Source organism: Thamnophis elegans, chromosome 2 (genome assembly GCF_009769535.1).
Source record: "Thamnophis elegans isolate rThaEle1 chromosome 2, rThaEle1.pri, whole genome shotgun sequence".
Classification (NCBI taxonomy): domain Eukaryota; kingdom Metazoa; phylum Chordata; class Lepidosauria; order Squamata; family Colubridae; genus Thamnophis; species Thamnophis elegans.
The window spans coordinates 86,729,957-86,753,670 of NC_045542.1; the positions used below are offsets into that span (position 1 = coordinate 86,729,957).

Sequence of the window (23,714 nt, forward strand, 5' to 3'; positions counted from 1 at the left end):
AACATGGGCCTATCAATGGTGTCATCAGGAGCTGAACTCAATTTACACAAGTGGAAACTCTTTCTACTTTGAAGATGCCTGCAGTGTTTTCATTCATTGCTGTCTGCTTTCTCCTTATATTCCTTTCATTCAGCTTTTCATTCTCTTATCATCTAGCCACCCCAACTTTACCCTGGTGGTTCTTCTGTTTGAGTTGCAGTTGAAAGCCTAATGGTTTTAGGAATACGCTTCCTTTTGTTGTGGCAACTGCCTTCTTTATTTCACCAGTTGTGTAATCTCATTTACAGCCCCATGGAACTGTAGAGCCATAAATAAAGGCATTGACTAGGATGTACAGTAAAATCAGCAGAACTGTATTAGGAAGACCCAGATTCAATTATGATCTCATGAATGTATGGAGTGAGTCACTATTGTGTCTTCAGTTCCCCTTTCCTAAAATGGGAATAGTGGTTTCCTTGTGGATTAACAGTATACTTTCCCCCCCCTTGCAGTCACCATCTCATTTGAGTCTGCAGACTCACGTTCTTTTAATGCCTGATGTAGAGAGCGGGAAAGAGTCACCAGCTGCATTTCCCGGACAGATCAACTCTCCTGCCAGATAAGTGGTACAAAGTGCATGGTATATCTAAGTATGGATTTCTTCCGAGCCCCCACCCACTCCCTCCAGTCTTCTCGTCCTAGTTCCCGAAGTCCCTGTTCAGCTTCAGCCCCTCCGAGAGCTTCAGGTGACTCCCAAGTCCTGCTTTCTCCGTCTCCCTCTTCATTCCTTGTTGTGCCTTGCGGGCAAGGTTGCTCAGTTGGGTCGGGAAGTCAGCCGCGCCCCGTCCAGCCCCGTGCCGCCCAAATAGGGCCTGTCTCTACCCCCCCCCCCCCAAATGTCCAGCCTCCTCGCTCACGCTCTTATTTAACGGCGGCTCTTTCCTTTCTTACAGCCTGCTGTTTCCCCGTCCGGCGCTGCCCCGTTGCTCGCCTGGGAGTGAAGAATCAGTCGCCGATCTCTCAGCTTCGGGACTCCTTCGCGATGCGCACCGGGCTGCTTTTCTCCTTGGCGCTGTCTCTGTGGCTCACCAATGCCTGGGCGGCCAGCCGAGCCCCCTACCAACAGATCTTGCAGCACAGCCGAATCCGGGGCAGGCATCAAGGGTAAGACTACCGAGTAGGGAGACAGCGAAGGGACCGGGAGTGCTCTGGCCGTGGGGCGAGCCATTCAACCCAACTCATGCCTCCTGGGGAGGGGGAGTCTGGGGGGGGGGGAGGGTCTCAGGACAGCTCTCTTGGAATGGATGGGACGGACGGGGTGGTTACAAGCCAGAGTTCGTTTCTGTGAGAGCGAGTGAGAGACAGAGTGGTTTTCTAAGTTTAGTTAGTTGCCATTGATTTTCTAGAGGAAAGAGGAAGAAACCTGGCAGCCCCATCGCTTTGTTCCAGTTCAAGCAGCCAAATCCTTCAGTAGTTCAAAAATGCTCGACCTCTCCCCAGGGACGGTCTTTCTTTCTTTCTTTCTTTCTTTCTTTCTTTCTTTCTTTCTTTCTTTCTTTCTTTCTTTCTTTCCTTCTTTCCTTCTGGCCAATGAGGGAAAAGCTAGCAAATGGTCGATAGGGCTGATTGTTTGGGTCCTGGTACAGAGAAGTCAAAGGCCACTGAGGAAACAAAGGCATTTTCTTTGCCAAATACAGTCCCTCCCCAACAGACATGCCCCCCCAAATCACTCAAATGATATCCTTTATTGAGCCAAACTGGTAACATGGATTGAAGGGGGGGAGGAGAGATCAGGTCAAAGAGCTGATGTGCCCAGAATGAAAGGCCAGTGTGGCTTGAAAGGTTACTGATTTTGAGACATAGTGCTTAAGCGTAGGAAAGTAAATTTAACAGTAGGAAAGTAAATGCTGTCCCATGTACCTTTTACTGTCTGAGCCTGTGATCTATCTCTCTCTCTCTCTCTCTCTCTATCTATCTATCTATATCTATCTATCTATCTATCTATCTATCTATCTATCTATCTATCTATCTATCTATCTATCTGTCTGTCTGTCTGTCTGTCTGTCTCTTTCTATCTCTATCTCCCTCCCTCCCTCTCTCTCTCTCTTTTTTAAGGTATTCTTGTGTAACACAATCAGCCAGGCTTGTAAGTAAGATTTGTCTTGCACCAAAGGTTGCTTAGCACAATGATTCCAGGGCTTTTCCTATTCCTGTCACTTTTTAAAACTTTTCTCAGAACACAGCACTGGTTTTGTTCTCCCCAGATGTGATGAATGGATCTTTGTTCAAATCTATGTACTGTGAATCACAAAAGCCTATCTAAGGGGCAGACATCTTGGTCAACTTGAAGTCCTTCAGATATTTTTTGAAGACTGTGGGTTTGGGGTAAAGAATCATGAAACTTGTAATTCAAAAAAGCCTAGAAGGTCGTCTATCTTTGATTTATATGAAAGCACAATTCTTAGTATAAAATATGTCAAACGGTTTGGTCCTGAAGAAAGGATCTCTTCACTTGTCTCCTAGTAAGTAAGAATAAAGATGGTGTTTTCTACATTCCTTTTCCTTTTCTTCCCAATGCAAACATTCAAAATCACAGCCAGATCCCTAACATGGATTTCCCCCCCCCAAGGGTCAAAACGGGGTTGAATTTCAACATTTTTCCCAAGGCTCTTTTCTTTTTGTTAGCGATTATAGGTGTAGGGATGAGAAAAGATTCACCAACTGAACTTGTCTAACAGATCTAACTATCCTGCCAGAAAAAAAATGGTAGCAGGATGGCAACATCCTGATTATTCATTTGCAGTAATGGGAAGCACTTCTATTCCTTTAAGTCTTTCTGCTATAACTTCATGCCACCCTCTACAAACTGATCCCACTAAGAACAGCGACAGGGTGTTTGTGACATGTGTGCATTTGCAGACTATTTTCCAATTGCTAACTTGCTTTTGGAAGCTCTCATCTCTCTACCATAAACAGAGAACCACCTGATCTCCTTGAGAATTATTCGATTGCGTTTCATATAACCTGGATGGGTGATGGGTGGTACTTACCTTCACTACCAGTTCGCTGATCGTGTGTGTGTGTGTGTGTGTGTGTTATGTTTGTACGTGTGCCTGACTCATGCTGCACACGTGTGCACAATCTACTACCCTGCGACAACCAGGTGATTGTTGGGGTTCGTGCAGGCACTGCTGCTGTGCACGCAGGCACAGTTTGCCTTTTGCCATAAAAACAAGTATAGAGCGCGCGCGGGCGGGCCATAGGAGCCACCGTACCGGTTCGCTCTCAGCTGCTCTGTGGCACTACCGGTTTGGCCAAACCAGGCCGAATCGGCAGCAACCCACCTCTGACCTGAATGCATTGACTGCAGATGCTGGTAACTGTAAATCTATCATGCCTGCAGAGCTCCTATCTGTAAGACCCAGAGGGAGAATTACTGTATGTTCTTTTGGTGTTCAATGATGCCATGGGGCATGGACAGATCTTGAGAAATGGAGCCAAGTAACTACTATCTTGGTTTCTGTAGTGTAGCTTCTGGACCTGAGAGATGGGTATTTCCTATTGGTGTTACACTAGCCTACTTGCCATTTCTTCCCAAATGCTACAATTTCTTTCAAATACTCTTTGAATACTCTACCACCATTATTCCTTCCTCCCCAGTCAGACTAATGGTGTACTTTGCTTTGCTGTGCTTTGGCAATACCTCTCTCTTCCCTCTCCCCATTCCCCAATTCCTTCCCATTTATTTAAGATTGCAAAAATCACACACTGGATAAAGTTTTCTAACTGGCTACCAATGTTTGTGCCCTCCCATTGACTAGGCATAGGAAGCCCTAGCGCAGTGAATAGGAGGAGGAGGATGGATAGCGGCACAAAGTGTTAGGACATCTGCACAAAGGTGTAAAAGGATTTCCTGGAGGTGACTCATGGCTGGATTGAAGCATTCTGTGGTTGGAGCATATCTTCCAACACTATAGGATGGAAAGCCTTTGTTTATACTTTCCCGATGGATTACCGAATTTAATGTCAATTTCAGAGATGACTTGGCTCAATGTTTTACCATTATCCACATAGTATATCAATAGCTGATTCTTTTTTAATTCCACAAGTCCTATGAGAGGGTTAATGTTTAAAACAAAGCCCTGAGAAAGCTTTAAGAGAATCTGTATTGCTGATTGAGGTCCTTGTTCAATAGAAAGTGTCTTTTGCCCCATAATAAAAAGAAATAAGGTTTTCCTCCCCTCTTCTTCCTTTTAAAGTACCATGTCTGTTCCAAAAGACTGAAACAAGAAGGAGCAGTTTCAGAAGAGCAAGTCTTGGCCTTGGCCTTTTGGACAGGACACAGGAATCCTTAAATCAAAAGCCAAACATTTTTGTGGTTCAAATGTGATTGATTGCGTCCCTTATCTTTCTTTGAGCAATGGGAAAAACATTGGAGATAAGGTGACAGTGATTTCCATAGGGCTGCCTTATGAGACAAATGTTTGGCTCATGATACAAAGAATGTAATTAGGCAGATGACAGCTTCTACACAAAAGTAACTGTTTTTCTTTACCCAATACTGCTCCTGCCCAACAGGCATGCAAGGATGTATGTATGTATGTATGTATGTATGTATGTATGTAAGTATGTATGTATGTATGTATGTACATACATATATACATACATGTATATCCTGCCACAATGCCAAAGAACTCTTCATAATTCACAGATATACAATACAATTAAACTAGGCATGGTCAGATTAAATTTTAAAGCATAATATGTGCACATGTAAAACATGAACACTTCAATAAGCAGCAATAAACTTCAACCAAGATGAGATCACAATCCAAATTTCTTCTAGAAGTGCTCCATTTTAATATACTTTTTAGAAGGTAGATAATAATTGAGATAATAATATGATTTCCACAGGGGGGATTCTTAGATTAACATAGATCATCTAGTCCAACCCCCCACTCAAGCAGGAGACCCTACACCATTTCTGACAAATGGCAGTCCAATCTCTTCTTGAAAGTCTCAAGTGATGAAGCTCCCAGAACCTCTGAAGGCAAACTGTTCCATTGGTTGATTGTTCTCACTGTCAGAAAATTCCTCCTTATCTCTAGGTTGAATCACTCAGTTTCCATCCATTATTCCTTATCTGGCCTTCAGGTGCTTTGGAAAATAGCTTGACCCCCTCCTATCTGTGGCAGCCCCTGAAATATTGGAACACTGCTATCTAAATCTAAAAAAGGTAGTTAAATTGAGATAATAATATGATTTCCACTGGGGGGAAAGGTTTTCAAAGGACTTTGAACCCCCTCACCTCTCCTGATGCTTGAACACCCACATTTTATCAGCAAAATGTGAAACTCACTGATCAAGCACTCAGGCAGAACTTTTGGTGCTGGTTCTTCCTTAATGGGAAGTTAAACAACCTAAACACAGGAATTAGGCACAAACTCCTGAAACAAACTCCTTGCAAATGTTTTGCTTGCTATCCAAGAAACTTTCTCAGAACTGAAGAAGCTTCTTGGGTGAGAAGAAAAACATCTTCAAGTAAAAACAAATAAAGTCCAGCTGCCTCTTGAAAAAGCACCTTTGGGACAACCATGACCTGGATGACTGAGAATCTCCATAGACATCAAGAAGTTTAAGATAGTTAGTTAGATTGGAAAGCTTTCAAATCAGAGACCTTATATTGTCCAGATGAAATTCCAGTGTGGCCTGAAAGTATGTTGACTTTAAGAAATGACGTATACTGCAGGAATATAAATGCTGGCACTATGGTTGAGACTACTGCTGGCTAACCTCTACATCCTGGTCCCATCACAGAATGTAGTAAATATCTGCACTTAATCTCTGGTAATAATTAAGAGTTCTTGTACTGTGTATACTTCCCTCTTACGTTTTCCAGCCAATTTCCTGTCTATAGATTCAAAATCCCCATATTCATTTGTTATGATGATAATCACCTTTGCATCCATGAAATGGAAAATACCTTAAAAGAGAAAACTCATAATCTGCAAGACATCAGCATTTTATAAGGAGTAAACTTTCTTGCCTTACTTTCCAGATATTTGGATTATGGCTAAAGAAATTCATTATATACATTGCAGAGATAAAAAATATTTGATAAGGTGGACCATTGTCACAAATATTTCCAGATATACTCCAAGGATTCTGCCTCTATAATAATAAAAATCTGAGCAGAACTTCAGTGTTTATGTGATAGAAGCCTCTAGGTTAAACTAGTGGATATGTTCTTTATAACCTGCCACTGTTCAACGATTTGGGCTACTATATTTTCTTTCTAGGAAGTCAAATGGATCCAGCTAATCCATTTTGTCATTTGTATATTTCTGCACTATCAGAATTGTATAGCATTTCTTGGGTTTCTCCAATTATTATTATCCAAATTTGCAAGTCTAGCCAAACCACTGACTTGGCTTTCCAAGAAGGGTGTTCCCTTTCAGTGGAATTTCAGAGCCTCAGTAACCTTTCTTCAACTTAAACAGGCACTTGCTTGTCAAACCAGATGTTTAAGGCAAACTTCATGTATGTATACATTTGTATGTGTACACATAATCCTCACTGTCATCTTTATCATTAATTTTTGCCAAGTTTCCTATTTTAGAATGAATTGTCTCCTGTCTCTGGATAATGAGCCACATGGTATTAACTTATTCTCACTCACTCAAGATATACCATATAGGTGGAAAGTAGAACTTAATAGTTAGGGGATATACTATCCAATTGAGTTTGTCTTCTGGTAACTATATCAACACTTTTGACAGGCCTTTCAAAAAGCTCGTGGCTCTTCCAAAGATAATTCAGAGATCTTTTCTTAATTCATCACCTTCTCTGTTTCTCTTTTCCTTCTACTCCTCTTAACTTTGATAATCATAGTGATTATTTGTCCATTCATAGGCTTGTATTATCTGCCCAAATTATGTGAATTTCTGCTTTTTGCTGAGAGGTGCTGTTCTGAGATAGAGCTTGAAGACTTGGAGTTTATTGATTTTATACATTAAAGTCATAGGTGTCAACCTTTTATTTAATGCCATGGAGAAACAAACCAAAGGTCCAGATGCCATCAATCTATACATGTGTATCTGTGTTACTTGGCTTGTTGTCAGGCCTGGCACAAGATATGTTTGTTTCCTGTGTCAAAGTGAAATCCAGATCTCTTAGTTAAATTATTTTGGCATCTGAGGGACAAAGTCTCAAAGCAACTGGTCACCCATCACAGTGTAACAATGTTGTACAACAAAAATAATTCTGGGTTGCTCTTCCTTGCCACACAGAACCAGATGTTTGAAGCAGCCATTCTACCTAATTTTATCAGCTGGCCTACCCTACATAAGAAAGAACCTCTGGTTTCATTTCCCCCCTTGAGATGTGTGTTCTCGTGAATCATATGGAACAGATAGCATTAAAGTTCAAGAGGCATGTTGAACTCAAAGATGAAACAAATCAAGTTGATATATGCCAAAGATAAAAGGCTTTTAGAAGGCTTTGAATGTAATTCAAGCAAATTAAGTTAATCCTTTCAATGGCCTGTTTATCTAAGAATTGCATTGAGATTTTTATCTCGTGAACTATAGACAGAGTTGCTGGATCATAATTCCCACTCTTCCAAACAATGGAAGTGTTGAGATGATGTGAGTTATACTCCAACCTCCCAGAGTGAATTAGATTGTGGAAGGCTGCCCAACAATTTTATTGGTCTACTGTTGTGATATTATCTCCTTGCAAATAGAAACTAACCCCCCCCCTCTTATTTAGCTTATAAAAACCATTCTAACCCAATGGTGGCTCATGTCAATCTCAGTAACATTTCCAGTTAAATATAGGACCAGATTCATAAGAAATGAATATGCCAATTCCTAGGCTGTTTAGCTAACTTAGATTGACTGCTACAAGATGTGGGATGTCCACTAGTATTTTTTTTTAAACAAGTAGGTCTGGTATTAGTAACTGGAACATCAGTTGCACAGACTAGTTAATGGGTTTGTTCCTGGGTATTGTTAATTTCTTTTAAAAATTTAAGAAGTTGAGGGTAGCCTGTTATCTTTCCTCAACCTTACCTTTTGATTGAAGGCATCTTGGGAAAAATGATTCCCCAAGGTTAATGAAAGAGCTTGGCTGCTAAGCGATCATTTAAATGGGGACTCCCACATCAAAATCCAACTCTAAGGAGTATCCATACCATCATTTGATCTTCATTGGGAGAGCACATAAAATACTGTTCACTTCCAGCAGCATTTGATTTACCTTCCCATTTCACAGTCCACCAGATTTTTAGACTGGAATTTAAATTTTTGCCCCCTATCAAGTGCTTCCCAAGGACCTAAGATAGGCAGATATTGTTGTATAACCATCTCAGGTTGTAAGCTGTTCCAAATAAAGCTGCCTTTTGCAATTGACTGATGCTGATTTTTTCAATGCTTATAGTGTTCAGATGGAATGACATTCAAGGCACCTATTAATATTGATAATATTTTTGCTTTCTTTTGCCAGAAGCATTCTGCTTCTATTTGCAGATTTTTATATTTTATGATTTACTTATTCTTATTATTGAATATTGAGTTAGTTGAGTTTCTCATGAGTTCATTTTCATTGTTTAATGGTAGAACTAAATAAAAAGATAATGTTGGAGCTGGAAGATAATTGATAGGTTCCTATTCCTATTCTATTCTTTTCTATAGTTCTCTTCATGTCTACCTGTCCTATTATTATGCATAAGCTGAAACAGACTGTGAAAAATACATTATTACTTTTCTTTCAAAAGTAGAGGTTGTTGGCCATAACTCATTGCCATCTCAACATTTCTTTTATTTCTTCTTCTATACTACTTAATATATTGTTTTCTCTTGGTGCTACCCCAAAGGGAGCTCAGCTAACTATGAATTCAGCTTTATATACTTTTATATTTATACACAAAACATTTCAAGGAATATTGGCAGTAGCATATCCATATGCAATGTGTTGTTACAGCATGATAACATGCATGCAAAAGTATGGATTTGACATTGCATTAGGTTTGACAGGAGAATCCTGTCTTTTAGGAAATGTCAGCTGGTAGGGTCAAAGAAGAAAGCATGTTCTATTGTGACATCTGCCCTTTGCTAAAACATTCTCCTAAAGATCAGATTGGCTCCAAACCTAAAAACTTTTGCAAGGATTTAGAGACATGACATTGTCACCCAGAACTGGGGACCAGATGTGGAATAAAGTGCATAGTTGTTGTGTGGAATATTGATAGTTTTGAATATTTCAGGTGCAGATTATATTATACAATTTGTTACCTGGTTTTATATACAGTATTTATATTGCTTTTAACTGCTGTAACTTGTCCAGAGTTATGAATTTGAGATAAGAGGCTATATACCGTAAATCAAACAACCAGCCTTATCATCAAACCATGAAGACTTATCATCAAGACATGACTTGAAATAGCTTTCTTAACCATGTACACATGAGACATCTTGAATCATGGTTGTAAGAGAGTTGAGGCAGTATAACCAATGATATTTGGTGGTACACTTGCTAGCTGCCTTGATAGAAAATATACTGTTCTAACTTAAGCACTTAAAATTATTGTTATGATTGTCAGAGGGGAAAGGTATTTTTTAATTATTAATTCAGAGGAAGACAAGCCCTGATCTTGTTTTAATGTCAAGTCCCGGTTGAGTTTATAATAGTTCTTTTATATTCTATCTCCTGGAAGTTCAACAATGACAACAATAAAACATTTCTTAATCTTTGCAGTGTTTATTTCTGATGTATTCTCAAGACATGTTTGAATGCCAAGCTGTGAATGGAGAAATGCACAATAATATTTCTCCTTTGATTTGTAGCCCCAATGTATGTGCTGTGCTGAAACTCATTGGAACCAACAAGAAATACATGCCGAATTGCAAACTGTGGTACCAGAAGAAAATATGTGGAAAATCAACGTAAGTAAGGTTTAAGAAAAAGGAGAACGTTTTTCTTTTTGTGCTCAACAGGCATGCAAATGAATAATGAAGTAAGGTTTTCTTCCTGACTTCTTCAGCCCCATGAGGGATATCTGCAAATCAATCTGAGGTCTGCCCTGGCAAATCCAACAAGCTTAGCTTAAAGCTTCCTGGGGGGAAAATGGCCTTGATGCATACTCTTGGAAGGAAGAAGCAATCTGCACTCAGTTAGGAATTTATACAGGCTGGCTGACTGCCAGTCTTCTGCTAAAGTCTTCTAGGCTTCTGAGAAAGGTGTATCCTCCCCAAGGTCGGATAAATTTGGAATTTGAGGGATGAGATAAATATAAGTATCATGAAAGAACCAGACAGCTAACCTGGCCTGAGTAACTTATAGGTTGATCATCTGTGATGATAAATATGTTTCTATAGAAGATGAAATCAACAGAAATTGTTAGAAGAGGGAAAATATGTTTTAAGGGAACCAGTGTCTTAGAGCAAAAGCATATACATGTTTTTACATCAATGGTTGCAAGTAAGTAGGGCTGGCAAAGTGGTGGGCCCAGGATAAAATTATGCTTAATTTAATTTATATGAAAAAATATATATGAAAAATTAATTGCAGTTCAATAAAGTCATTTTAGTGATACTGATTCTGCACTGATTTAATAACCTCTATTCATCACATGGGCATTTACGGTTTGCTGCTGGCAGTGTTTGGAGACTTATATAGACTATATCGACAACTCTGGAAGGTTTGAAGCTTTTAATTATGCCCTTCTGTATTTGAGATGCACTTTTATAATGAAGCCTCAGCACCATGGCATTATGGGAGGTTTTGAATCCCAAAATGTAGTACTTTTCTCTGGAAAGAAATAGCGACCCTATTCCTTTTTTTTTTTCCTAGATCAGAAGAGTTATAAGAGGAGGTTGATTGGTAACATACAGTATCAAAGAATGCTATAAAAATTGACACTTATTATTTCCAATGTTCAGTGTAGAGAGTAAAGGACATAATCTTAATGTATAATAGATAGATGAGATCCATTACCAAAGCAACAAGGGAGAAAAACCTGAATTCAAAACAAGCAGGAAGAATACAGAAATGTCTCAAATAGACATCTCCCTAATTCATATTGGTATTAGATGAGGAGGAGGTAAAAGCACAATCAGATTTGCCAGATTCTGTTATTATAGCTACTCTCAATAAAAGTAGTCTTAGCCTTCCTAGCCATGGTCTGGTCTTCGTGGTGAGGCTACCACTCAGAAATGGTTTGCCAAAAATGTAAAGTGAAGCTTGACAAAATGACCAGATGTAACTTGGAAAGGACTGTTGTTGGGTGGATCATAATTGGTTAAACAATGACCACACAAGTGCTTATTTATGGCTTTGTGCCATCCTGCAAGGAGATTTTGAAAAGATGTCCCATTGGCTTAAGTTAGGCCCTGCCTTTCCATTATTTGATCACAGAATTTGAATGCAAGAGAGGTGGTTGGCTTATCAAATTGGTAGCAGACAGAAAGTTGGCAAGGGTTATCAGTACTAGGGAATACATAATCAAAATTCAAATGATCTTGACAGGTCTAAACTAACAAGATGAAATTCAACAGAAATAAATTTTAAGTCCAACATTCAGCAACAAAAGGATAAAAAGCAGGTGGGAAGGGTGAGAGCAAACTTGGCAAAAATATACGTGAAAAGGATTTGAGTGCCTTGTTGTAGCTTGAATGTGAGCCAGCAGGGTAAAAAAAAAAGGAAATGCAATCATAGATTATAGGAACAGAGTAAGACTGGTGAGATCATGAGAAGTAGATTCTCAGCTTTTATGTTACATTTGTCAAAACTTACCTTGAGTACTTAACTGTTCATGGATGTTACATTTGAAAAAGTGCAATTAAAAATTGGTAAATGTCCCGGGAAGTTGCTGTAAGGAGTGACTGAAGGAACCTGGGTATCTTTAGTCTGAAGAACATATTAATAAGGGGTGGCTTGCATATTTTATGCAAAAGATGGAACTTGTTGTTCTGGATGGCAGAGATTTATGTAATTCTAGTCTTAATCTCTTTGCATTCATCCCCCACACCTTCCATTTTCTTATTTCATGATTTGATGGTGTTTTTTCCCCTATGAAACACTAGCAATGACATGATCATATATATATCCCAAACAACTGAGACATTCACAGAATACTTCATTCTAAGAAAAAAAACTTTTTTTTGTTATATCTGTTTTATAAAAAGTAGATGGTCGGGAATGATGCATTTAAATACCATCTTGAAAAAAGTGGAATAACTCTTGTAATTGATAAAGTTACTGGAACATGACCAAATGCAGCAGCAGCAGCATCTCTTTTCCAATTATTAACCAATTCAATATGATCCACAGCCATTGTAAAAAGATATTCAAAAATCGATATATCTGGAAAATTCTTACTTGGGCTGTAACAATTAATAATAACAGTACATTTATTAAAGCACCTAATCACCAATATATTAAAAAAAAACATTTCTGGACCATTTATTTCCTGTTCCACTGCCAATTTTACGCAGTTATTAATCAAAATTTCTACCCTCTAGCAGATTTTTAGTAAACTGATCCCCGAGACCAGGAGTCTCCAAACCTGGCAACTTTAAGCCTGGAGGACTTCAACTTCCAGAATTCCCCAGGCATTGTCCCCTGGTCCTGGACAATAAATCTTTATTTTACAGAACAAAAATGTGAGGATTTTTTTAAAAAACAACTGTAGTTATGAGTTTTAGCTAAGTATTAAGAATTGGTACATGAGTGTTATATAGCCATAGCAATAGCACTTAGACTTATATACACAGTGTTTTATAGCCCTCCCTAAGCAGTTTACAGCGTGAGCATATTGCCCCCAGCAATCTGGGTCCTCATTTTACCTATCTCAGAAGGATGGAAGACTGAGTCAACCTTGAGCCAGTCAGGATTGAACAAAGTGAGCAGAATTAGCCTGCAAAACTGCATTCTAACCACTGTGCCACCATGGCTCATTATATATGGTTTATGAATGGTAAAAACTTTTTAACCAAAGATGAAGATGACTGTAAACCAGTGTTTCCCAACCTTGGCGGTCTGAAGATGTGTGGACTTCAGTTCCTAGTATTCCCCAGCCAGCAAGCTGGTTGAGGAATCCTGGGAACTGAAATCCACCCATCTTTAAACTGTGAAGGTTGAGAAACACTGCTGTATTGGGAGACTTTAGTGATAGCAATATACTAAGTTTGGACAGACAGAGACGACAGACAGCTAAAAGCTTTTTGGCACTGAAATGGGAGATACTTAAATAGAATCAATTATTCAGAAGAATGATGGGTTCATCTTTTATTTTAAGGACATGGACTACTATCTAGTAGGGATGCTTTATCTTGTAGACTTCCGTGTTGTTGGCTGAAACAGCTCCTTCCATAGAAGCTATGATTCTATGTGCAATTGCTACTATCCTGTTCAAGTCCAAACATGAATAGCTTGTGACACTTGTAACAGGCCAGCAGACTCCGATTAAAGCAAGTTTTTCAAGACAGATTTTCACATTCTACATTCTATAATTAAAATATGTATGTTGAAAAGAATACATACATAATAAGACATGTAAACAGTGTATAGAAGGGATTAGATCGTTATTCTATTTTAAACACAGATGTAGGTTTTTCTTACTTCCTTGTGCTCATCTTTACTAGAAAACCACATTTGTGTGAGGAGTACAAACCATTCTCTGATTTCAACAACAAAAAGACATTGTATGGAAGTCTCAGAAGGTACTTGCTATCTTCCAAAAAGGAGATATAATTCACCATCTGGAAGGAACAGGTAGAAATAAAGTCAATAGAAAAAGCAAAGGAAGCTTTTCTAACTCATTTCTATATTATGTCATAAACCATTTTTTCAGATTACTATGACAATAGTTACTATAATTCCCTTTTTAAATTGGTCGCAAATTTAGGAAGGATTTTTGGAAGTGGTTTGCCATTACCTCTTTCCTGGGGCTAAGAGAGAATGACTGGTTCGAGATCACCCAACTGGCTTTGTGCCTAAGACAAGAGTAAAACTCACTGTCTTCTGAGATTTCTAGCCGATGCCTTGACTACTACTCTCCTTATCATCCCTTTAAGTATGTTAATTATACTTTATCATTTGAACCTACTATTGCCCATAAAAGATTCTTTTCTGATTGTAAAAAGAAAGTCTGATTGTGGATTTCCAGCCTCAAAATATTGATTCCTCTCTTCCTGAATTTTACAGAGATAACTTGTTCCACCTCTATGACTTTTTCAGCTACAATGAAACACAATGTTATAAATAAGTAAAGTATTATATTAATAATTATTGATAGGAATTGCCAATAGCAAAAATGTATCAAGGGATTTAATGGAAGAGGATGTGAATATTATGCTGTTAGAATTGTTCTGATTTTCTTCTTACTGTTTTTAGGGTGTCAGATGGAGAGATATTTTTAATCCTACATCTGCCCCATCAAGCTTCTGGCATCAGGTTTCTAGAAATTTCAAAGCTTCTAACATTTAATTTACTGATATCTAAATCCCCACTAAATTCCACTTCCTTGCTGTATTTGCAGTGGCTGAATTCTCTTAGCTTGATTCAAATATAATTTAACTCACTTGGTTCTTGAAAAGACATAAATCATGTATGGGTCCCTCAGGAAGGATTGAAAATCCAAGGTCACTCTTTGAAAAAAGTAGAGCACTTTGGATTTAAAAATTAGGGTCCAGTTAATGCTGCTTGATTGCTTTGTTTTTAGAGAACTAATTCTTCAAAACAAAAAGGAAGAAACCTTATCCCAAATATTAGAATGTAATTAATTATTTGGTAGGTGATGTATTTGTTTTTATCTAAAAATTGCAATCCTGGTTTCTGATATATAATCTTTCACTACCTTCCTTTTGCTCTAATACAGAAAGCTGACTTCAGTATCCAGAGATTCATATATGTGGTCTTCTGTTTAAGTCCCCATTGAGTCAAGTGCTGGTTCATTGGCACAAATACAACTGATATGAATAGAAATGTTTGCCACCATGAGGCTACCTTCCCAGTTTTGCCTGTGGGAAAAACCAAATCTGATTATAAAAGGTTAACATAGAAGCAGTTTTAAACCTCTGCAAAGGAGAATTTATATCAGAGGTGATATTTAGCAGGTTCTGACCAGTTCTGGAGAACCGGTAGCGGAATTGTTGAGTAGTTCAGAGAACCTCTGACTGGCCCTGCCCTCATCTATTCTCTGCCTCCCAAGTCCCAGCTCATCGGAAGGAAATGGAGATTTTGCAATAATCTTCCCCTAGAGTGGGGAGAGAATGGAGGTTTTACAGTTTATTTCCCCTGGAGTGGGGAGGGAATGGAGACTTTACAGTATCCTTGCCTTGCCTTGCCCACCAAGTCACGCCAAGAAAGCCACACCACGTCCACCAAGCCATGCCCCTAGAACTGGTAGTAAAAAAATTTGAATGCCACCACTAATTTATATGTATATTGATGATTAAATCATAAGCCGTATAAAAAGTTATGGGAATAAGTATAAGGGAATGTGGGTTTAAATCTCTTCTGCCACAAAGCACTTTAACTGCTGTTAGTTAAACTATCTTGAAGAACTGCCACGATAATAAAATAAGGGATATTATTATTTACAAGATGGTCTTGGACTGTGATAGAAAAGGAGGTAAATGTACAATTCTTTAATACTGAATGCCTTTAGGCTGTTTCCCAAAATGTGTTTCCAAGGCAAAGATAGAACTATAATGTTTGTTCATAACATCAAAGGAAGATGAACTGATCTTGTTCTTCTTCCAAACCTCTGATTTAATGTCACTGCATTTCTCCCTTCTATCACCAGAGAGTGGTCTCTCTTTATTAGCCCATAGACCTGAGGAAACCTGATGGGTAAATGTCATTATAAAACTTCTCAAAAATCTATGTGTCCTCTGGTTCACATGACAGTTCAGAGTTATCTCTGGTGTGTTTTTATTTTGTAAGGTGAGCAATCATTTTGCTATTTGAAGGTTTTCTCAGAGTTCTTTGATGCTCAGCCATCGTTTGTCTTTCTCTGATAAAGGTCTACTAGTTGCTGTGCTCTTGTGCTCGTATAAATGCCATCAGTAATGGAAAATAATTGAGCTTTCCTTTGTTCCACATTCCTTCTTTCTTGCCTGAACAAAGTTTCCTTGCGCTGGTTGTTATTATGCCCGAAGAGTTATGCTAAATCAGTTTGAAAAGGAATCCTTGAGTTTTATGAATTCAATGGACTAGACTGGGGTGGACTAGACTGGGGGTGGGGGGTGGGTGGGTGGACATAGCAACTATTTTTACTCAGGGACTGTTTTTGGTTATTTTGGTTGTTGCTATTTTTAAAAAACCAGCTTCCAAGGCCTATGGGGGTGGGAGTGGAGCAGGACAGCATCAGAAATCTGATGTGAAAATATACATAAAAAGTGAACAGTAGCATAGTCCTGTTACTTTCATAAAGAACATGGAATTCCTGCGATATTCCTAGTTTTATTTTAAATAATTTTTATTAAACAAGTTTTTTTTAAAAAAAATTGACATTTTCCTTCTATATGTTTCCACATTGGTATACATCCATTATATATCCCTCCTCCCTCAATCTATTTTTATCTATACATGTAGATAAATTTTATACAATCAATCATTATGTGTCATTTCCATTAATACAAGTTTATTACTAATTTCTAACTCCCATATCTTCTTCATTTTATCCTTAACCATTACACCTATCCTCTAACCATTTATACCAATAATTCCATACTATATAGTAATCTGTTTCTCCTTTATCTTTAATTTCTTTTGTGAATCTATCCATCTCTGCACACTGTAAAACGTTCCTTATCACATTTTCCTCTGACAGTATATTGTTATTCTTCCAATTTTGTGCATACATTATTCTTGCTGCTGTTGTAATATGTAAAATTAAATATTGTGTTTTCCTATCATACTTCCCTGTAAATTTTCCCAATAAAAATAATTCCGGTTTCATGTCTATTTACTGTTTGGTTTTTTTTTCTAGCCATTTTCTTATTCTATTCCAATATTGTTTTGCTTATGGACACGTCCACCACATATGGTAGTATCAGTGGTGGGTTTCAATTTTTTTAGAAACTCTTCTGTAGGTGTAGCCTGCTTTGTGGGAGTGGCTTGATGGCCATGTGACTGGGTGGGAGTGGCTTGCCAGCCATGTGACTGAGTGGGAGTGGCTTGGCAGTCATGTGACTGGGTGGGCATGGCCAACTTACAAAATGTGGTGAAACTCACTTAACAATGGTCTTGCTTAGCAACCAAAATGTTGGCTCAGAAACTCTGGCATTTGAATCATGCAAGTCTTAAAGCTATCAAGTTACAAGACCCTTGCACCCCTAATCATTTAGAAAAAAACCCCAGGGGTGTTTAAAATTGACAGCTTTAAGACTTGTGGACTTTAACTCCCAGAATTCCTCCTCTCGCTCTTCATATTGATGATGAGCAGACAGACGGGGGGGGGGGGGGAGCTGGAACCGGTTCTAAACGGCACTGTAGATTTGTGGAACCTCTTCTACAGAAGAGATTAGAACTGGCAGGAACCCACCCCTGGGTAGTATGATTTTTGTCTATATTTCCAGCAGTCTGGTGGTGTATTCAGGTACATTTTAGCCAACCTCATTGGGGGAAAGTGCCATCTGTAAAACATTTTATACATATTTTCCTTATAGACTACTGACCTCATTAATTTGTAATTTTTATTCCCAGTTTTAGAACGTATGTTTGATTTGGAATTAGACTGCATGGAGAAGTAGGTTGTATAACTGTCAGTATATGTTTGGATAAGATGTTGGTTTAAGAGCAATGGCAACTAAAGTGATATCACAATATTTTATTAACTGCACAGTGAAAGAAGAACTCTGTTTAATTAATTAGATAGTTTTTCAAAGATAGATGTTGAAGCAAAGAATTATTTTCCCTGATAGCATCCTTACATTTTTATTTTTTATTTTACTCATGACTGTAACAGAATGATTTAGTTTACCAGGAATGGCATAAGTCTGTAAGAATTCCATCCCACATGAATGCAAACAAGAATACCTTTACTCCTAGGTCACTATAAAAGAGACTTTAAAAAGTAATGATTTGAGAGAGAAATGTAGCAGGTAAGCAATTAAGAAATTTCTAGAGGTTTTGAATGTCAACTTGTGTCAGCTTTAGCCAGCATGCCTATTAGCAAGAGATTATGGGCTTGAAGTCTAAAACAATTGCCGGACACAATATTCCATACTTCCAATGTACAGGATAGTTGCCATGACTATCTGTATTCTATTTCATCCAATTTCTCCGGTTTGTGTTTGGTAAAGGAGGGCTGGTCAATAACTTTTGCATTAATAAGGATAATCATAGACAACACTTGGATCTGAGTTATATATTACTAAAGCATACAGGACATTGGAAGCCAGGAGAACATCATTGCTTAGTTACAAACTGGGAAAGAAAGCAGGTATCAATATGCCAAAGCAAACCAGAAAGGAAACATGATCAGTTAAGCTACCTTTATTTTATTCTAAAACTACATTAACAGAATCTTGCAAGTCTGAAACTGCAGATTTCCTGCTTTCTCTTATTAGCCTGATCAATTAGGGTGGGTCCTTCCTAAGTTTTTTTCTCTGACCATTAAGCAACTGTGGGATCCACCCTCTCTTGTCTGATTGTTCCCTCGGACACATCACTTCCTCTCTTCCCTCAAGGTCATTCCCATGTACCATTCCAACAGAAAAACCAAACAGGAAAATGGAGCAGGAAGCCAGTTGATTCTGACCCAAATATGTAATATGTGTGCCATCACATCCTTCTTCAGTTCCTTCATTAGGAACAAAATATGTGAAACTCAGTTTTTAATTTGACATGAGGGACTTACCATAGAAGCTAAGCTAAGAACTTAGCCCATAAAAATTCCTCTTCTATCTCTGTGTAACATAACTAGAACTAGGAATCCAAAAGCCTTCTTGGTTTTTAATTGCAGCTTAGCATAAAGATAGGCAGTGTCTTTTTTTTTCAGGCTGCTTATTCTGCACCTGAACAATAATCGCAATATTATTTAGTCTTACCGTATATAGTGCTTTGCAGCCCTCCCGTCTGACAGTTCTTACTGTTTAAAAGGACATGTTTATTTTTTTCTTTCATAGAAAACAAACTTAATAAAACTATTAACCACAAGATAATACCACCTGGAGAAGCAGATGTTGGGAATGGCTTCTGGTTACTATTCATCCAGCCAATGATATAACTAGGATAATGGTTCAAGCAGTGGTGGAATAAATAATTAGGTGTCATAAGTAAATCTGCTATGCTTTCAGTGCTATTGCACACATATGAGGCTCTTCAAACTCAACATTTTTCTTTCTACTACCTCTGTTTTTCATGAAAGAGGTATTTACCTAGGCTAAGTAGTGACCCATAAAGATGGTATAGAATAATAATGTTGAGCTACAACTGTCTATTTTGTGTATATTTCCCTCAGATTTATTTCTCCATAATATGTGGAACCCTGCTGACATCAACTTAAAGACAAGCAATTTCTTTTTAGTCATTTATTCCCTTAGGCTCTGTACTCATTAATTTGCAGTTGATCCACCAAATCAAGCAAACACTTCTACTGAAGAGTTCGGACTGCCCTTCTAAGTTTGTATACATTAGGTTTCTGGCCAGTTAGTAGCAGTCATTAACACTCATTTCTCTATAAATAAGCCTTTGAGAAACAACATTCTATCTTGGGAATTCTTGATGCTGAACTGTGTCTGAATTATCCATTAATCTTGTGTGTGTGTGTGTGTGTGTGTTTAATTCTGGTTTGAACTAAAAATCTGTCTAGACTATTAAGGGTGAGTTTATTTGGTTACCAAATTGGCCATATAAATGTGTATATCTGTACTAAAGAAAAAAGTTAGTGTGAGATTGGAAAGTGTACCAGTGGGGTGTTGAGAGCTCCAAGCATCAAAGAAAGCAAATTATTTTAAGGAAAACATTTCCCATATGGAATATATATATATAAAGTCTAGACAATGAGTCAGGGTTTTCCTAGGTAATTTTTCTTGGAAATTGCAGAACAGAATCTGTTTTTATAAATGTATTTGTATTTGTTGCACAGTTTAAAATGTAATTATATTAAAGAATTTTTTTCATCCTGTAACACACTAAAGATGAAATCATAAAATGCCAAATAGTTTTAACTTGCTGCCATCCAATGATTCTCTCCTATTTCATATACAGATACATTCCTATATATTTCATAACATTTTAATCGAACATGGCTTACTTGCTTTTGAGTCAATTCTATAGGTTAAATCCACAGGCAAATACATTATCCACTTTGCTGTTTTGACACTTAGATTACATTGTCTGCTTTTGTAAAAGTAGCATATTTAGAAGTTAACCAATATTGGGGAAATATGAAGCTTTTTTCCTTATAAAAAAGAAAACCATAGCTTTTATTTTGTTCTTTAAAAATAATAATAAAATGGAGTGTTTTTTAATGCTGACTTTTATTTCTATATATTCTATCTAGTCTTCTGCTAGAAGGCAGAGAAAAGACAACTCACCAGCAGCTGTTAAATTTGTCAAAGGCAACTCATTAATTTGAGCACTGATCATTTTTTAAAAAAATAAACCTTAGAACATAACTAATTGGCCTGGATGTTTATTTACAACACAGAGATACATTCATTGGCTGGTTTATTTACCTGATTGATCATAATACAGTTGGGATATGAGTTCATATAAATTGAGCCATGAGTTCATATAAGTTGGTACAAGAGAATGAAAAAAAATATTTAAATCAATTCCTAATCAAGTATGCTGGTCAAAGAAAGCAAAAATTATCTCCCAAGGAGAGATGTGTTATTCTAGTATTGGAGCTTGATGAGAAAAAACGTTAGATAGCTTGTTAAGATAATAAACATAATGGAATTATGGATATCATCCAAACAGTGACTAAATGCAATGTAGATACCAAAGTAGCTTAATCTGCTAAAAAAAATCACTTTGTTACTTTTAATGTAGATTACAGTTGATCACCCTGATATACATAGAAGAATTAAAACTTTTTAAGCTTTAGAAAGATGCAAAGAATGGATATATGTTTAACAGTTAGAAAACAATATATGATGTTGGCTTCAATGAATATATTTTATGCACATTTTGCTAAAGTGATACCCCCTTAGTAGATCTTGCTCCCCAAAATGGCGCAAAAGATCAGGACTACACATGAAGCTCCAATTAAACTGATTTATTGCTAATCAATCCTGTGCACAGAAAACTACTCATTAATGGTTAGCACCATCTTAGCATTAGATAAGGATAAATGAAATTCAAGAGAGGTTGGACTTACTTCATTTGTGGCTAGATGGAGAACTCTAGACTGATTCACCTTTTGACTTGGTTCTGCCACTCCTTTTATAGTAAAACACATTGATTTTCCAGTTCATCTTTAGAATCCCTCCCCTGACTACTCTATCATTTTTCAATTAACTTCACCATGGGGATATTTCTCAACTTACGAATCATCTTTCCAGTTGTTCTATATGACTTTTCAGGAAGATTGATGGCAGGGGTGGGATTTGACCAGTTCAAACCGGTTTGGGCAAACCGGCAGCTCTGATGGTCACCTGGGAGTGAACCAATTTGCTCCGACGATCAGGTGGGCCCACCCATCCCCTGCACTTTACTGATCTATACCTTCTCAGCTGATTCGCACAGCACAGTGGATTGCCACGCCTCAGCTGTGTTACTTCCCAGCAGCAATGCAGAAGGTAAGTTTTCTTAAAGCTGCACACACGTGTGCGCGCCAAGTGCACAATTACTGAACCAGTTGTTAAACTGGCAGGATCCTACCACTGGTTGGTGTTCACAAATTACAGAATGATAGGTCAATGCAGACTGATATAACTTAATTTCAGTCAACTTTCACTGTATCAATTATGCCAGATGGTAACTGACATTTTGGTTGATTTATCTTATTATGCTGTGCATATTTCTCACTACAGAGTTGTCGCTTATGAATGTTGCCCTGGATATGAAGAAGTTCCCGGAGAAAAAGGCTGCCCAGCTGGTAAATAAGATTATTAAGTGACACTTACAGGTTCCCCAATTTGAACCATATAAATTTGTAGTGACCAATGCATTGATATGTATCTCTTGATTTGACCAATGAGCAATAAAACAATAAGGAAAAAAAGCAAGTTATAATAAGAATTTTTCTAATATCTGTTCTAAACAGAGTGATATAAAAAGTGGCAGCTTCTTTTTAACATTTAAAACCAGTCATTATGCTTTCTGTTTTCAAAGTATATACAATATTAAATAGTTAGCAAGGCAAGTACAGTATTACCTATGTGCGGGATTTAATTAGTTAACACATATACAAAGCAAGCAGGTTCTCATCTGGCATCTCAGAGTAAAACCTTTCAGTCCTAATTTTATTTATCCCTATTTTCTGTCACATATTTTGGCTTTTGTTACACAGGCAAATGGGAGATTATAGTGAATTTTCTTTCCTCAGCATTTCCATAAGACACACTATTTTTGTCTGTCAATGGTTATTAATTATGATGGCTAAAGGAAACTTAAATTTCAAGAGTAATGTGTCAGGGGTGTGCGTGGAATGTAAGGAGAAATAAGCTGCCTTAGGAAATATGACAAAGAAGTTCTTAGCAGGCATTTTCTAGAAACAGAACTGAACTAAACACTTTGTCTGATACAGCAATGCTACCATTTATCTTCTTCAGTTACCTCTTTCGAGTTTCCATTTTGTTGCTTTCTCTTAGTAGAGCAGATTTCTTTTATTTCTGCCTGTTTTCAACTCTCTTTCCTATCATTCCCTTCCCTTCCGTTCCCTTCCGTTCCCTTCCGTTCCCTTCCGTTCCCTTCCGTTCCCTTCCCTTCCCTAGCAAACTGTTCATAAACCAGTCTCACTTCACTTTATCTGCCTGCCTATGCAGCACCATTACATTCATGAGTTCAGTACAACTGACACACAGACAAGGCATATATAGTGTGTTAGGTAAAACCTACATATTCTTTAGTGTATAATATATATCTGATATCTCTTTATCTTTATCTTTACCTTACCTTACCTTACCTTACCTTACCCTACCCTACCCTACCCTACCCTACCCTACCCTACCCTACCCTACCCTACCCTACCCTACCCTACCCTACCCTATCTATCTATCTATCTATCTATCTATCTATCTATCTATCTATCTATCTTTATTTCTTAACTTCAATTCTGCGTTGATGGCACAAAAGAGCTGCCTGGAGTGTAAAAAATGAAACCTGAAAATTGCTTTCTATAAATTACTCTTCCCCACCTCCCACCCCATGTTTTCTGTAGAATTTCAAATGTGTCTACAGTTGCAAATGGATGCCTAAAGAGTAAAAAATTGTAGGAAAATGATGGAATGAGAAAGAGTGAAGTCTCATTCCCCTCGCTGCTTCTCCACCTACAAAGTAATATTTTTAACAATATCTGGTCCTCAAAAATCCAGATAACCACTAGATAGAAGAAGAGAGATTTCTGTATTGTCCTCTTAATGGTTATCTGGCTTTCTGCACAGCAGATACGGTATCCCTACGCAATTCTGCCCATGTCCACGCAAAATACCATTTGCCACTTTTGTTTCTCTTTTCTGTCTTCTTCAGATTTAAAACAGCAATCAAGATAATTCTAGGTCTAGGTCTAAGTTAGTAATGTGAAAAAATTGTGTCCATTCAGTAGGTTGGATTTA

At 37.7% G+C, this 23,714-nt stretch overlaps 1 protein-coding gene across 1 annotated transcript in view; it reads left to right on the plus strand.

Moving 5' to 3' along the window:
- Nucleotides 1-898: 898 nt before the first annotated feature.
- TGFBI (transforming growth factor beta induced) overlaps nucleotides 899-23,714 on the plus strand; it is a 49,949-nt gene continuing 27,133 nt past the window's right edge. The window contains exons 1-3 of the mRNA XM_032211222.1: nucleotides 899-1,143; nucleotides 9,825-9,923; nucleotides 21,972-22,036. Of these exons, the coding sequence (XP_032067113.1) occupies nucleotides 1,022-1,143; nucleotides 9,825-9,923; nucleotides 21,972-22,036 (286 nt within the window). The 5' untranslated portion in view covers nucleotides 899-1,021. The remainder of the gene's footprint in view (nucleotides 1,144-9,824; nucleotides 9,924-21,971; nucleotides 22,037-23,714) is intronic.